Source organism: Anser anser (assembly GCF_964211835.1).
Source record: "Anser anser genome assembly, chromosome: 1".
NCBI lineage: Eukaryota > Metazoa > Chordata > Aves > Anseriformes > Anatidae > Anser > Anser anser.
Genome location: NC_139720.1, coordinates 65,488,031 through 65,504,267, shown reverse-complemented (window position 1 = coordinate 65,504,267; position 16,237 = coordinate 65,488,031). Strand labels below are relative to the sequence as shown.

Here is a 16,237-nt window from a genome sequence, read left to right as displayed (position 1 = left end):
TGTAGTACCTTGTTTCAGAGAATTTTATTAGAAGGTCCAAGGCTCATTGATCACTGGTTTTGAGAAGTTAAGGGTCTCCTTGAAATGGGTTTCTTGTACTTTCCTGCGATAAATTGGATAACAGTTAAATCACTCCTGAAGCAGGAAGGAAAGGTTGGAACCTGCTGTTCAACAAGAAAACCCACGGCTCAACAAAAGCAGGTTTGGTTTATTTCAATGACTTTGTTTGATATTCTACAAAGGTAACAAATGGCAGCACAAAGCGCAATCATACAAGAAGCGCAGTGCCTGGGTTTAGTGCAAAATATACAACTAACTACTACGGCCAGGGAAGCCCAAAGTTTCAATTCTTTTTATTTTTTTATTTTTTTTATTTTTTTTTACAGTGTACATTGTTAAATAATGTAAAGAAAACGCTTGTAATTCAGAAACAGATTTTATGTGGAAAAAGATACTCAAAGTGTAATATTAAACAAAATAATTTAACAGTTCAGTAGCATTAGTTTATTCCTCTAGACTTCAGTTATTCATCCACAGGAGGGGAAGGGGGAATCAATGGTAAATAAAACCAGTTCTTGCATAACATGAAGTGAAAACGACCTCAAACTTATTAGATCAAAATTAAATAACCACGTGCTGCATTCAGCTGATTACTTCCCCCGTCATGAATATTCCCCTTGTTTCATTACTGCCGCAGGTTTGCAAAACTGCTCCTTTTCCTCGAGCACACCTCTCCCCTTACACTGGGTGTATTCAGGAAACTTCTCTGCATCCCGTCAGACCAAAGAGCAGAGGTTTTCTGTTCAACTTCAGCAGCAGGAACCCCTGTTTTCTGTCCCCCTTTCCACCACACTCACACCGTGAGCCTTGAGCCTCCTCTCCTGTAGCTCCAGTCTGCACTTTAGTTACAAAGAATAAACCCCCAAATCTAAGGAACTCAGAGCCCAGCCTCCTTGCCACTGGCTTTCACCCCCAGGCATTCCTCTCCACCTTGTACATGCCCTTGCTGCCAAAACTGCTTTAAAAAAAAAAAAGTGACAGGAAAGGAATGGACCTTGCGTGTTTGTAAAAATAAAAGCGAGAACATCCACAGACAGAAAAACTCCCTATTAAGGCTCCACGGGGGAACAGCACTCAGGGAAAAAAAAAAAAAAAATCAGGCAAGTAACATCTCCTTGATGCACCACCTTCCAGGATACCAGTGAGCTACTCCCAAGTACCAGGAAGCAGTACTCTGATCCTTCACAGCTTTTTGCAGCACTACATAAATACTGGCTGGTATTATTTTTACTTTGAAGAGGAAACCAGTATTTTTAAATATGAAAAGGGAAAATGAACAAAGCAGAAGGTACAGTACAGTTACTAAGAGGTGACAGTTAGCTACAGTCCTGGTACCAGCTTGAAATTTGTTAGAGTGAACAAAATCATAAATCCTCCAAAATAAGACTGAGGAAACTTCTTGATGCCGGCTGTTTCAAGTGCATCCATTGCCGGCAATGGACGTTGCACCAGGACAGTTTATTCCTGGCTTAAATGGATTCAAAAAAAAAAAAAGTAAGAAAAGCAATCCCAGCAGACAAGCCCATGCCAACGAGCAATGGCACCTCTCCCTCAAACCACATCCTGACCAAACATCTTCACCACTTCACAGGTGGAGTCAAACTGCATCTTAAATTGGACCTTTCCCAAAGACACACCTTCTCCCCATCCTCTCCATTTCTGATCCAGACCTCCTGCCTCTGTAGACAATATTGGTTAGTCTCAATTTAGCGTCACCTGCAACCCTCCATCCCACCCCCACCTGGCCCTCATCACAGCAGCAACTTCAGATCACCCACTCGGACAAGTTTCCCCAACACGCAGCACCTTGTTCCAATCCACTGCCTCAGTGACTTCGCCCTCCACGCACCTACTCTAAACAGCAACGGTATCGCTAAGAAAACTGCAATGTCCTGGTCACTAGGTACAAGTAATCCATCCATCCTTCTCTGAACTTGCCCTCCGTCCACCTCGGGGCCTGCTGGGAAGACAATGCTAACTGCAGAAGCAATAGAAGTCCAAGGCACTAAAATATCCAGCAAGCATACTGGGAGAACAGACAAGTATTCAAGTACATTAATTTATACAATTTTACATTCACATTTATTTATCTAATACAATGAAAATACAAAGGAAAAAGTTAAAGTGTCTCCAATAAGTATAAGGATATAGCTAGCTTTTTTTCCCATTTTTTCTTTTTAACTTTTTTAACCCTCTATATTCCACTCATTTTTAAACTACTGTTGTCCAACAACATTTATATATCACAGTGTTTCCACATCAAAACTGATGGTAAGTACATGTCCGCAGGGAACTTTTAAAATTTTTAAACAATTTAAATTGCTCTAATGCTGCAGTCAAAGCTGTTAATATCTTACTTAAAGCAGTAATGACCTATCAAGCACGGGCTGCACTGCAAGTCCATTCATGTGCCCCACCATTCTGGAGCCAAATACAATTGACTGGGGAGAGGGAGAGGAGGGGGATTTGGACAGCTTTTCTCCTGGTCTTGGATCTTCAGGGAGAGAAGAGAAGTGTGCTAAAGCCTCATGCTAGGATTCAACTCTCCCATCTCAACACGCGTGGATTCAGCCTCAAACCAGAGAAATTTTAGAGCAAGACTGCGTTAACTGACCCCATAACTTATCTTCACAGCTCTTGCTCCACACAAGAGCAGGACCCCTCAAGTCAAAAGAACTGTCCCATCGTAAGGATGCTGATCATCCTCCTCCCCCTTGTAAGCGTGTGGGGAAACCCCCTTTACATAGTTAACAGCAATGGTTGGAAAAGAGAAAATCATTCCCAGTCTGGCAAGCCACCAGTTCATTGCAGCACTAGGAGCTGATACAGGGCCCCATCTCCCTCCCCATGTCCTGTCCCGAGGTCTAGCCAGCACGGTGTCCGAGCGCGGCTAAGTGGTCCGCAGGTTGGAGCCTGGAGGGTTGCTGATAGATTTCTGCAAACTGCTGATGTTGAAGCTTTGCAAAGATGCGGCACCTACGGGCTGGAACTGGCCAAGTGGCTGCTGTGCTGGACCACCTGTCCCACTCCACGGAGCGGCGAAAGACGCTGCCGGATAACCATACTGCTGCGGAGGGCACATGGCCTTTGTGAAGGGACCTAAAGAGGTAGCTGATGCTGCAGAGATGGGCGTAGCACCCAGGGAAGATGTCATAGAGATACAGAGCTGACCTGGAGCCGAGAATTTTCTTGCCATTCCAGGGCCCTGAAAGAAAATTCAACCCTCAAGTCATACAACTGCTTAAAATCCACAGGCTATCCCCTTAGCCCACGGGCTCTTCCAAATGGATGTTTGCAAGGATGCACTATGGCCTTACTCTTCAGTTATTCCCCTTCCCTTCCATAGCATGTAATATAATGCTGCACGTAAAAGATATACCCAACATCTTTAAGGCACAGTTGTCCAGGTTATGTGGCAACCATACTCTGCCTGCTGTTTGACACACTAATGAGACAGCAATGACAGTGACAGTTTCTTCCTATAAACGTTTGTGGGTTAAATCTTACCTCATAGTTGCTATGCCCTTTGCCAACTTTCTTGCCAGACAGGTTCATGGCATCTCGGGCCCAGTTATCTACCAGCTTGTGCAGGTCATCTGTGAAAGTCCCTTTTCGGCTAGAGGCAATAGCAGTAGGCTGAGACTGGGGTGCTTGGCTGTTCACTGTAGCCCCGACTGTGTTAGTGCTACTGGTCCCTAAAAGTACAAGAAACAGGAGTCAAAACTCGGGTTAAAGATCATCTTCCTCTAGTAAATGTAATAATTGTGGCAGTGGTACAACAACAGAGAGCCAGTTAAAATACCATGCAGATCAAGTCTACATTTCAATTCCAAGACATGCTGAAGTAGGAACTACAAGGACTCCTACAGGCACATCTATTTCATGGATATGTTTGCTTTTCAAGAAGCGCTGCAAGTAGTCATCTTAAGAGGGAATGGTAGCAGCCTCTAGGTCTTTGCAGAAGAAAAAGGAGATTAGATTTCGGCACCAAATGACAGAAATCACATCATTCTCTCATCCTATACCTTTTAATTAGCAGCAACCACTATCAGCACAAGTCAACGCCACCTTGGAGGACAATGCTGGATGCCGAACAAGGAGCAGTACAATCAGCATAGCCAGCTGCTCTGTAGAAAATTATCTCCACTACGTAAAATGAAGAGGAAAAATTCACCCAGATTACATAAAAAAGCCACAGTGAGAAAGAGCAACTGTTGTTTCCAATAGCTGCCATAGTTATGTTCTTGAGAATAACCAGATGGGACTATCTTCATCCACCAAAGAGCCAGGATCAGCATGGGAAGCCTGCACTGCATTAAATTTCGCTTTTTGGCTCTGAAGGCATTTTTTTGCCATTATGTTCACATTTCCTATGTCAGAAGAACAAGCATTTCAGATGCAAATGACTAATGCAGCTTAAAGAAGGCAGAAATGGGAATAGTTCCTTGGCCGTGCTTTGAAAAGCTTTTCTGTTCACTGGGCTGACCGCAAGAACACAAAGAAAAACCTTCACAGAAATACCAGGGCTTGGTTCTGCTAGAAAGCTTGCTGAACAGCAGCCCGTAGAAAACGTCGCAAAGCTTTGTTTTGGATAGCCTCCCTGCCCTACCCCTCTCTCTTAAACAAGCAACTTCACTCAAGTTTGAGCTTTTCAAAGGCAGCTACCAAAACAGTAATCAAAGCTGTATACCATCAAGGAAGCTTTCTGAATTCCTAGTGGTACTGCAAAGTGTCTTCATTTACAGATGTGGAAATGATGGTTAACCACTAGGCCTATAGTTGTGGTTTTTTGTTTTGTTTTTGTTTTCTGAAGGACACAGTAAAGGCAGAACAAATCTAGATTTCTCAAATCCATTTAGTACAAAACCAATTAAAGCACCAAAAATAAGCATCCTGCCATTGCAGTGCTAAACCCCGCACTCACTGCGAGCACACACCCTCACCTCCATGGTGTTGGTTCTCAAAGCTCCTCAAACCCTTCTACTGGCTTGCTCTGAACACTGCAACTGCGAAGTCTAAGAAAACTTGAGCGTATGGCAGAATTTCTGAAGAAAACTGATCAAAAGCGGAGCATGAAAAGCCCCAGCAATGAAAATCACCTCTGTATTGTAAGGGCCAAATGACAGTCCCTGTCTCCCGCCTGACAGCTAATTCACCTCCACCTGGCCACCAGCCTCATTCCTCGCAACCACGGTATCAAAGAGAGAACTGGCTCCAAACCCCTGCAGGAATGCTTCACATTAAGGAGTGAATCAGGAAGGTGACATACTTACTACACAGGACAATTAAGCAAAGTGTTACTGCCTCTAGTGGTGCTGAAGAGGGAAGGATATGCATCCCACCCACCAGTTCCAACTCGAGCATGGAAGTGGCTCCCCGTGCGGGCGCTCACGGGTACAGGCAGGCAGACACATGCAACAGTACCCACGGGAAGGAAAGCATTAGGTTCCCTGACCAGGGTGTGCAGCTGCAGCTCAGATGAACGGTAACAGAAACTCACTGTAAGGTGGCAAGGAAAAGTCTACAGTAAAATAACGAGAACCTAAAGCATGCAGTGCACAGACAGTGCTCAGAATACAATTATTTAATCAGAACTATGACATGAAAGGTGAAATTAAAGACAAAACAAGCAAAACCAACAAAGAGGTACTCAAGAGGAGGCATCAAAACCAGTAACAACCACATTCCACCATGAGGGTTCATGCAGAGCTTGATACACTTGCTCTCATACTCTTCATGATGGCCAATATCTGGTTTTGGTATCTCACATTTCTGCTTTGATCAGTAAGCATACAGCTTATAATCTAGGCCCTAAGCTGAGGAGCTTCCTCAGGCCACAGAAAGAATAGAATTATTCAAGGAATATAATACAGTGCATTCATCTGAAAATGTGAAAAGTCTTTTAGGAAATCTCAAGTGCTTTGGGATGGATTGGTTTAGGGTTTGGTTCAGGGTTTAAGGCAGGTGGGAAAGGTGAGAGGCAATGAGAGCCTTGTCTACAAAATGATTTTGTTTCAGAGCTCCAGGCCCAGGTCGCAATCTGAAGCAGACCAGCCTATACTATTAGAGGCAAGCTATAAAATTACTAGAGCTCCCACAGTAACAATTTAAAAACTGCCCTCTCAGGAATTTCACGTTTTAGCTCTGATGTATTCACCACCTACCGAAGCTGCCATCCAGAAGAGTCTGAAAAGGAAGTGTTTCAATTTGTAGCATTCAATGGGAAGAACCCCCCGCATTCCTGCTCGGTCACAGCAGCCGTCCCCAGTTCTGCTCTGAGGTGAGTGATCTGAAGTGCAAAGGCTTCTCCCTCTCCAGCCTGCTACCTACAATGCCTTTATTCCGCTCTTTTTTTTTTTAATCTCCCCATAAGCCAACAGTGAAAAGGCACCTTCAAAATCTTAAATGGCACAACCACACCCAGGCTTTTCTAAACATCTTACTTTTAGACACAGACTGGAGATCTGGGTCTGATGGCTCACTCTTACTCTTAAAATGTTGAAGGAGTCTCTGCAATTGGAGGTGGCAGAACCCATCAGAGGTAAACAAACCAGCTGCTCAAAGGTACGGTTTTAGCACGTCACAGTGAGCTGCTGACCCTGATGCTCGATTCACTGTCATTAGCGGTGAGCAAAGAGCTCCACAGTGAAGGTGAGGTTCTGCCTGCCTCCACCATTCTGCAGAAGTAATAGCCACGCTGTATAAATATGCTAACAACAGAGTAGACATCAGAGGGCACAACAGAGACAGACAGATGCTGTGCTGGAGACAGAGTCAGGGAGGTAAGGCTTCAGTGACCAGAAAAAGCCAATGAACAGCTTTACAATCAGGAACTGGAGATAACAGAAATAAGATAATTACTACAGAGCTGGTTGCAAGGACAGACTTTTTTCACCATCTTCCCTGAAGCACAAAGAGAGAGTCATTTGTTAAAGATAAGAGAAACAGTGAGAAATGTTTAGTATCAGCAAACAGTACAAAAAGCTTGGTGAGAAACAGAGGACGTAGCACAGCATGGCTCTTGAAGTTACTACTGGGACATTCTAGGAAAAAATCCAAAGACTGGTCTGACAGTTTCATCAGCTGTACTTTCAGAGAAAGAAATGGTTCAGCCTCCTGCCTTTATTCTTCAGAATTCCCAAAATAGTGAAGAATGGCAGGAAGCATTATTGTTATCACAAAAGGAAAAACAAATTCATCTTCCATTTTTTTCAGGACGTAGAAAGCACTTCACAGCTCTCAAGCTCGACCGTGTCACAAAACGAGAAGAATTTGATAGGCCAAGTGCTTTCATAGTTTGTCACCCTATTTTCCCAAGTCTTCCCAGCTCCGTGGAACAGTTCAGACTTTCCCTGCCAAGCTGTACCGCTCTGTTTCTCCAGCTGCACAGTTAAAAGCATCAATTACCACCCTGTTTCCTCAACACTGCTGATTTTAACCCAGCATCTTTTCCAGTTGTCACTCTCCACAACAGTCTGCAATAGCATTTCAAGGACAAGACTCTGGGAAGCAAGCAACTTGTAACAAGCTGGGAGCCAGGCCAAGCTGTGCCATGCCTTCACAAGTATTACCTGCTTTTACAGGACAGCTACAAAACGCTTTTCAAAAGGAATCCATTTCCCTTAGCACCAGTCCCACAGGCAAGGGATGTACATGCCAAAGCACTCTTATAGCCAGATGATGTGCAATTTGCAGCAAGCCAAGGCCTCGTAGGCATATGACACTAATATAGTCAGTTCACTATCAAGTCCAGAAGCAGAGTGGTCATTCTTTATACTCCCTACCCCAAAAAGGATAGGCCAGACCAGAGAATTTTAAAAAGCTAGCTTTGGTAAGCATTTCACTCCTTCTAAGAAAGGAGCCATAAGTCTTTGGATTGCAGATGTTAGTTGCACATCTGCACAGTAACGTACCTAAAAATCCAATGAAGTGGGCTAGCAGTATAATTGCAGAACTTGGCAGCCAGGAAAAATTCTCCCCTCCCTCTGACTCACTCCTGTCTCAGAGGACTGAGTTGGTTGCATTGCAGCTGTCTCTGCAGAAGGCCAGGTCTAATTCCTGCACACAGTTCTCTGGCTGCCAACTGCAGTGAGACAGATGCTACAGATGCGTGGTACTGTCATGCAGTGCAGCAGCTGAAGGTCTCTGTACAGCACTTAAAGCTTTCTCACACCAAGTCATTCCAGAGGGTGGGAAATAAATGTCAGAGCATTCAAAAGGTCTGGTCTGCAGAAGCAGCATGGGAGATGTCACAGCACTCCCCATCAAAAGCATCACATCAGCAGCCTCAGCTCAAACATGTCATTACTTCAGAAAATCACATCAGAAGTTTGAGGCTCTCGTTTTAATCTGGCCTAACGTAAGCGCAAGTGAAAGGATTTTGAAAAAAGCTGCAAGGTAACTTGTGAGGGCTGACAGGATGTCTGACAATGGCTATTTCCCCACCTTTACTGCTATTTGTGTCATATTTAGTCTGCCTCCAATTCACAGTAAGAACTTCTAAATCTGGGGCTCATCTGAGTGTGCCTGGAAGTATCCTATAAATATTTTTAAAATCCTCAACACTTCAATCTTTAGCTATCCATCTGCTAATGAACACAAGAAGTCACTGCTAACTGCCTACAGGTGGCATCAATGCTCTGCACTGTAATCAGCACTAGTGCTGACAGCATGCAAAAACACCCAGCTTGCACAGTAAGCATACTACTGGAGGAAGACAACACAGCCCTCCTGCTATCAGTTACAATAGTGCCCAACAAAGGAACAACTTGGAAAACAAACCTTCCTCTGTGTCCCACTAGAAAGAGTACTTCCCCTCCAAGTCTTATGTCAGCTAATATATGCTGAAACATAATTACTAAGCAGGCCAGAATAAAAGGCCCAGGCACTCACATATTGCAAGCTAACCCTGATTTCTGTTATCTCACTGAACTGCCCAGAAAAGTTTCCGCCAAAAGCTTGGAGAACTCAGTGTTTGTTATTATGTGTTTAACAAGAGAACACCTGACATGAGAACCCAAACTTCTAAAGGTGCGCTAAGAGCAGCTCAGCTGTGCCATGGAATACAAGGGAATACAAGGTGGCAGATGAGAATGGGCTGCATGAAACAGATCCAGGCAGCAGAAGAAAACAAAAAGACAAAACAAAAAAACAGACAAGGAAGGAGTAAAGGTGTTACACACAAAGAGCCAAGCAGGGCGTACTCAGAAATCGGGTCCTCCTGCCACCAGGCTTGAACGTCACTCTCTCAGATGCACAGTTAAACTTCGCACAGCCTGTGAGAAAACAAAAACGGGAAGAACAGAGGAAGGAGAGGAGAAGAGACAGAACACCACTACAAGATGTTAGCAACTTGAGGTTGGAAGGGTGAAATGCATTAACATGGCACACAAGAATAAGCCTCAAAAGAGTGGACCAAAGAGTACGCAGACAACATACGGAGTGAAGAGACTTGCCTTCAACAGCTGCAGACATTAGGCCAAGTTTGCTGGGTTAATCTCCAGTACATAACCCAGCAATAGGGTTTCAATCAATAGGAAAGCCAAATGCCAGCAAACGTATCTAACTATAATAGATACTGTACAACTCTGGATGTAGGGAGATGAAAGTAGCTCCAAAATACTTGAAACAGTTCATTAAAAACAATCTCTAGAGAAAATTCTTCCAAGAAGTCCATTTCTGTTTTCCATTTGTACTTCTCCAATTTCAACAAAAAGTCATTTGATTTGATGCATTCAATCAGTCTATGGTAAAGCTTTTCAATAAGATAATAAAGCAGAAAAACCGGAAGCAACTAAATTCACAGAAGTAAAAGAATCCCCTTAATGAGTGGCAAGGAGAAAAAAAACTTCCCAAATAAATCAGTGAGAAATGATTTGATAACATACTAACTAATTATAAGCAATTCCCAACTTGAGTAAAATTAACAATTCCTACACCATTCCATACTCCTATACTCTTACCCAGCATATCTGTAACCCATAATGCAGAATATGGGCCTTTTTTTTTTTCTTTTATTGCTAAAAACATCATTAACAGAAACAGCCAAAGCAGTTAAATCTAAAAGGACTAAGTCTTCTGAAGTTTCCTACCGTTTCAATCATCTCTTAACACCAAAGCTGTTCGGCCCCTTCCTCAGTCTCACTTCACATTTGCACACACCTCCCCCCCTGCTCCTTCTCATCTGTCTCCTCATTCTTCCAGCCAACACCTTTTCCCCCAGGTCAGAAGAATATTGCTTGCTGCCATCACATTCCATTCTTTTGTGTCCTTCTTAGTGCTTTCATTAGGGCAGATGGGGCCATATGCTATCTATTTACTACTTCAACAATCTCAACATGCTTCACTTACAGGAGAAGCCTGAAATCTAGTTGCAAAAAAAGTTGTTATCAGTGTCCATGCATAGGGGTTAAATTCCCTGTCTACTTTACAATGTGTATTAAATACCAAGTGTCATCAAGCTGACCATTCTTTCACCAGCAGCAAAGGTGCAAGACTTGACGCTAAGTCCATTTAAAGTCTTACCTTGGCCCGGTGCAGAAAGGCTTGGTACCGAAAGGGCACCATCACTCGTAAAGGCAGAGTAGAGATTTTCGCTAGAAGGTGAAGGTTTGAGGGGCTGTAACAAATGGTTCTGTCCAGTCTCTGGCACACTACCAGGAGGATGAAGAGTTTGCTGTGGGGGTAAGACTGATGGTGCACTCTGAGCTGATAGATTGCCTATAGGAAGAAAAAAGGCAAAACACATTGAATATTTCATTTTCTAAGCTTTTGTCATCGTTTCCAAGGGAGAGGAAAAAAAAAAAAGGAACAGAGGAAAGTACGAGTGAGCTATTTTGTTAGTAATGCAGGAAGAAATGCAGGGCCAGGTTGCAGAGGGGAAGGATATTGCCCTCTGGACAAGCATGACATTCCCAGAGGGAGAGAGGGAGAGGTGCAGAGGAGGGACTACAGCAGTTCCTAAGAAAGTAGTAAGGCTAGAATAATTTTATGTACTTTAGTCTTAAGGGAACTCAGTGTTAGCTCACTGTCACATGCTTACACATAGCTCCTCTATCACATAACAAAACAGAAGTGAGCCCACAGTGCGACTGGATACAGACCCTGCTGCATGACATGGGACTGGCCATCCAATGATGTTTACTCAATGCTACAGGATTTGAGGGACATATACAATTACACAGCAAGGATCTGACAACCACATCAATCAGTCACGGAACTATTTTCCAATTTATTATAAATACTGTTTTAATGAGAAAGGAAGCCTTGACAACTGAAACTTTCGATTTGGTAAGTATAAAGAATTGTGACTGGAGAGGAGTGAAGAGACCGGTCCCATTCTCCAAAATCATTTTCAGGAGAAAATAACAACAGTTCATGAAAAAAAAAATCCCTGGTACACTAAATTTACACTAATTTACACTTTTCACTCCGGATAGGAGGGATTCCCAGTCCTCTTAGCCAGAGCCATATCACTAATATAAAAAAAATACTCAATTTTATAACTGCTCTTACAAAGCTACATGATATACTTTCTGTATGTTTCAGTAGATTGCAAAAGCCACAAGCAAGACTATCAACTATCAAAAGCAATTTAAGACTTCATAGTCCAGACAGTAGAGGAACCGGGGGGGGGCGGACACGACAGGAGTGAAGGGGGTGGAAGAATCACATCCACCTGAAAGTGACAGATAGCACCATGTCAGTACTATCTTATCTAGAAAAAATGTAGAAAGCCTTACCTGATAGTTGAGGGCTCTTATTTCCCTGGGAACTGCTACGGCTGGACTTGCTGCCTTTTCCTTTAGTGGGTCGTCTTCTCCTTCCTGAAAGGGGTGCAGCTGGGGGAATAATTACTGCAGGCGGGACCTTTCCTAATTTTGTGTACAGTGATTCAATCTCCTGCTTCTGGCGACTCTGCAGCTCCTGGATCTCTTTAAGGTGCCTAACAAGTTACAAAACAGTATGACTTTAAAAAAAAAAAAAAAAGAAGTATGTATGCATGTGTGCATACAATCCTTCCCAGCTTGTTTGGTCAAACTTCCATTAACATTCAAGAACAGAGGAAATAAATCCCTTCCACAAATAACCACTGAATGCATACGGCAGAAGGCCTGTCTTTTTCCATTGTGCTTTAACACTGACTACAGTTTCAATACAAAGTTCCCAGTGCTGTATCATAAAACCAGAATAAACAGATGTACAAACAAGAACATACAGCTAACATAGAAGATCAAACTATACATCATAAATGTTACAGGAATAGTTAGATTACTCATTTTATGAGGCACATGGCCTTGGAGGACATACATTTGTATTGCACCATTCTGTTCAGATCAGAGCAGTTGCCAGCTGTCCTAAAAAGCCAGCTTTCAATATAAATTAGGAGGTCATATGCCTTGACTTCTGAGGTTTTTTCCTAAGTCAACAGGGATTATTCAGGAAAAGGAGAACAAATACCATAAACGCATATTAGAAATGCTGAGTTGTGTGTCATTTTCAAGGGACACCAATATTTCTACTAACTACTGAATTTCAGTCCTACGCAAAAAATTCCATACATCTGCACAGATTTATCCAGTGTGGCAATCAATCTATATATAAACGCATGCAACAAGATTACAGGTTATAATATTAAGTATAGCAAGTGTGTATACCCATTGTTTGGAATCATAATGTATTAGTTCCTGCTAAAGGATTTTACTTTCCACATAAACACCAACAACGGGACCTGATGCTTAGCAAAGGTCTAGTGTTTTAAAGAAGTCTACCTTTTTTCTTTGAGAAAAGTAGAGTCCAGAGGAAAATAAAAGATATTCATGTTAAGCATCTGCTACACGTTTCATGCACACACAAGACAAAAGGAAGCCTTACTTCTCCCGTAATCGACGGAGTTCCAATTTCAAATCTTCATCTTCAATATCCGACTCGTTGTCACTGCTCATGTAGGAAGAATTGAACGAGTTGCTAAGGCTCTGAACAGGGAGGCTGATCTTTGACCCCATGGGCTGGAGAGAGTCTGGGCTCCCTGAGCCGTCATCCACATCCTTAGCCATTCCACTCAAGAAGGCAGCCTCCAGCTCAGAGGATGGACCATTCAAATGTGGGGACTGCCTTGACTCCAACTCTTTCTTAGGAGCTGCAGCCGAAGAAGCAACTTGTTCCAAGTCCACGGAGAGAGGAAGAGTCATTGGCTCTTTCTCTGCACAGGTGACCTCATCCTGAGTCTTTGACACTGAAAAGCGCCCCACTTGATCTGTTGTTGTTGTTACCTGAAAGCGTCCAACCTTTGTAGGCTGACCAACATCTACTGGCAACTGCAGCCCAGGAACTGGCTGAGGAATAACATCTACCACATCCACAGAAGAGTCAGTGACAGCCTCATTTTTCCGACTGCCAGCCTGCTTTACCAGTGTACTCTCTGGACTACTGCCAGAAAGAGGCGAAGAATCAGAGGAGGTGGTTTCAAATTGCACCGGCTTAGTTTCAGGTTTGTCACTCTCTTTTAGCACATCATCCACTGCCACAGATACCTAGAACAGAAATGCAATCACACAGATCTTCTTAGTTCTTCCTCAACATGATGCTCTTATTTACCTTAAATACTAAAAATCATATGGGGGGAAAATAACTAGTTTCCCTGGAACGCCACAAAGCAAGCTTCTTCCCTCCAAGTAACACGTTGCCACACAAAACAGCAGTTCTAGATAGGCTGGATGATTAACTCCCAGAAAATCCCAATAGATTCAGAGGGGACTTGCATCACAATCAGGACTTCCTTCACATAAAGACCAAGGCCAACAGATATGCAGTTAATCCCTGACACGATCAAATGCTGGATTCACAAACTAGACCGTGTATAATCTAGTGCAATCCCTGCCGTAAATGAGAACAGCGTCTGCACAAAACCCTTCGATCACAAGCTCAGTATGGGTATTTTCTCCCGATACAAAAGCCTTCAAAGAGGCACACTGAGCTGGCACTAGGCAGTAACTGCTCAGTGAGGATTCCGTATCAACAATTACATCAGTTTAACGTCTCCCACCTGAAATCGTCCCATCTTAAGAACACCAGCTCCTGCTGCAGCAGCCATACCACTGCTCTCTCCACCACACGACGCTGAAGCTAAGAAAAAGGAGAATGGGATTGAGAAGAAAATTAGCAACAAGTTATTCACACTCCAACATTTCAAACTCAACTGTCAGCTGAGTATTTATGTCATGCTTTTGGATTCATGGAACCTGATCTCTCTTCTCAGCTTTGCCGTATAGAATTTTAAAATTGCATTTTGATACTAAGTATTTTTCTATGAAGTTTCCCTGTGCAGTACACTTTTCAAAAGTACACTTCTTGATTGTAGTAAAAAAGCATACTGATTTCTAAAAAGGATGTGAAGTAGACAAAGACTCAAGAACAACTGGAATTTATATAAGAACGAACTTAATTTTAGTTCAGTACCCACAGTGACTACCTAAATTTCAAATACTGGCGACAGTTTCTTAATAGAAAAATGGTATGTTAAAGAGATGCTATAAACAACATTTACTCAAAGCAGTCTGAAGTCTGCAGAGCTGGATCCTTATATGTTGGCTCCTAATTTTATTGTTGTTTGCACTGGCAGTATAAGGTTACAAAGAAGCTGAGAAATAGCATTCTATATTTAAACTAATTCTGTTGGACAGCTTGCTGTGTTTATTCAGCAACTTCCCAGTTCATTTACTTTTACCATCTAAACTTCACCAGGCAAAAAACACTCATTTTCTAGCAGTAGTATGACTTCTATGGTATCATTACCTACCGGCATACTATAATGGGGCTATTTACTATTGTTTTTATTAGCTTTTGAAGGTTTGTCATTGAACGTGAGGCACATGCAATTTGAATATTATTTACTAAATTAATCAGAAATAATGTTAGTATTACATTAGCAGTTTCTTTTTTAAAAAAATAAGTTTTTTTTTTTTTTAATTAGGATGAGTAGGAGAATACTGATTGGAAAGCCTCAGGCTACTTTTGCAGTTTGGGTTGTTTGATTCTACCCCCTAACTCCACCCCCAACAATAAAAGTCATTTAGATTTGAAAGTCATTGATCATTCAGTATTCAATTGTTGATCATCTAGTCATCCTTCAGTTGTTCTAAAGCAGCCAGAAGAATCTTTTTTGTTACTGTTTCTTTAATTTCTAGTTAACACCAATTTCTCTAACTAAATAGAAATGAAACAGTGATTAGGAGGAGATATCCTACATACAGAACAGCATGACAACACAAAAGTTCTTACTGTTACTGCAGAGAATATAGCAAGACAGAAAGCAGTTCCTTCAAATCCTGAAGCTGTACCTCAGAAGCATACTGGACATTCTTTGCAAGTCTTAATTTATTATTTTGGTCAGCTTCAAATACTAAATAATTTATTATAATATGCATGCATCATTCCCCTCTCTTGATCTACAGTGGAAAATTTCAGTTTAGTTACTAAAAACTAATACAACTCTTAAGGAAATGTCATCGTATGACAGCTATATCCTTTCAAATTGCTAGTCTGTTCGATTTTGTATTATATCTCTGTACTAAGAAACCACCTGAAATAACAAAGGCTGTCTTACCTTCTTTCAGAGACTGTGTTGCTGTGGACACCAGCCCGGTAACCGTTGTAGATGCCACTGAGGGCACAGACTACAAGTTCAAGGGGGAAAATAAAAATAAACTTATGAGAATCACAGTTTGAGCGAACCCTCAGCAAATCCACCATATTGCGTATTACTGAATCTTTTAGTTCCATCAGGGCTAAAGAATGACCCATGACAGGACTAATGCAAGATCTTTTAATCTCCAAAACAAGCAACACCAGCAACAGATTTTGCATGCCTTACAACCCAAGACTGTCAGCAGTACCTCCCTTTTTACTCTGCAGAAGTAATGCATAAGTAGCCACTTGGAGATCATAATGTTAATCACTATCATTATTTTGTATCAAACTTCTACTATAGTCATGAGCATTTAGATCCACACGTTTAACAGCCCTCCCAAATTTACACTGACATAGCACATACTGCTTGTTTAACACCTTCTTTCCCCTTATCCCATAGTCACTTCCCCTTCTAGTTCAGTGATATTAATGACTTTGCCAAAAAGCTGTTAAGAACTAACACCAAAACCAGCCTCAAAAAATACGGTAT

At 42.2% G+C, this 16,237-nt stretch overlaps 1 protein-coding gene across 16 annotated transcripts in view; it reads right to left on the bottom strand.

The window, feature by feature from the left end:
* Positions 1-341: 341 nt before the first annotated feature.
* WNK1 (WNK lysine deficient protein kinase 1) overlaps positions 342-16,237 on the bottom strand; it is a 103,973-nt gene continuing 88,077 nt past the window's right edge. For 12 of the 16 annotated variants that reach the window (XM_083819785.1, XM_083819794.1, XM_083819793.1 and 9 more), the window contains 7 exons: positions 15,665-15,734; positions 14,105-14,184; positions 12,934-13,592; positions 11,802-12,004; positions 10,585-10,779; positions 3,568-3,755; positions 342-3,265 (listed from right to left, as the gene is read on the bottom strand). In XM_083819785.1, coding sequence (XP_083675911.1) covers positions 2,951-3,265; positions 3,568-3,755; positions 10,585-10,779; positions 11,802-12,004; positions 12,934-13,592; positions 14,105-14,184; positions 15,665-15,734 — 1,710 coding nt within the window. In that variant the 3' untranslated portion in view covers positions 342-2,950. Of the gene's footprint in view, positions 3,266-3,567; positions 3,756-3,776; positions 6,964-9,242; positions 9,336-10,584; positions 10,780-11,801; positions 12,005-12,933; positions 13,593-14,104; positions 14,185-15,664; positions 15,735-16,237 lie in introns of those variants that run through there. The other 4 variants (XM_083819796.1, XM_083819798.1, XM_083819797.1 and 1 more) reach the window with 3 other exon arrangements.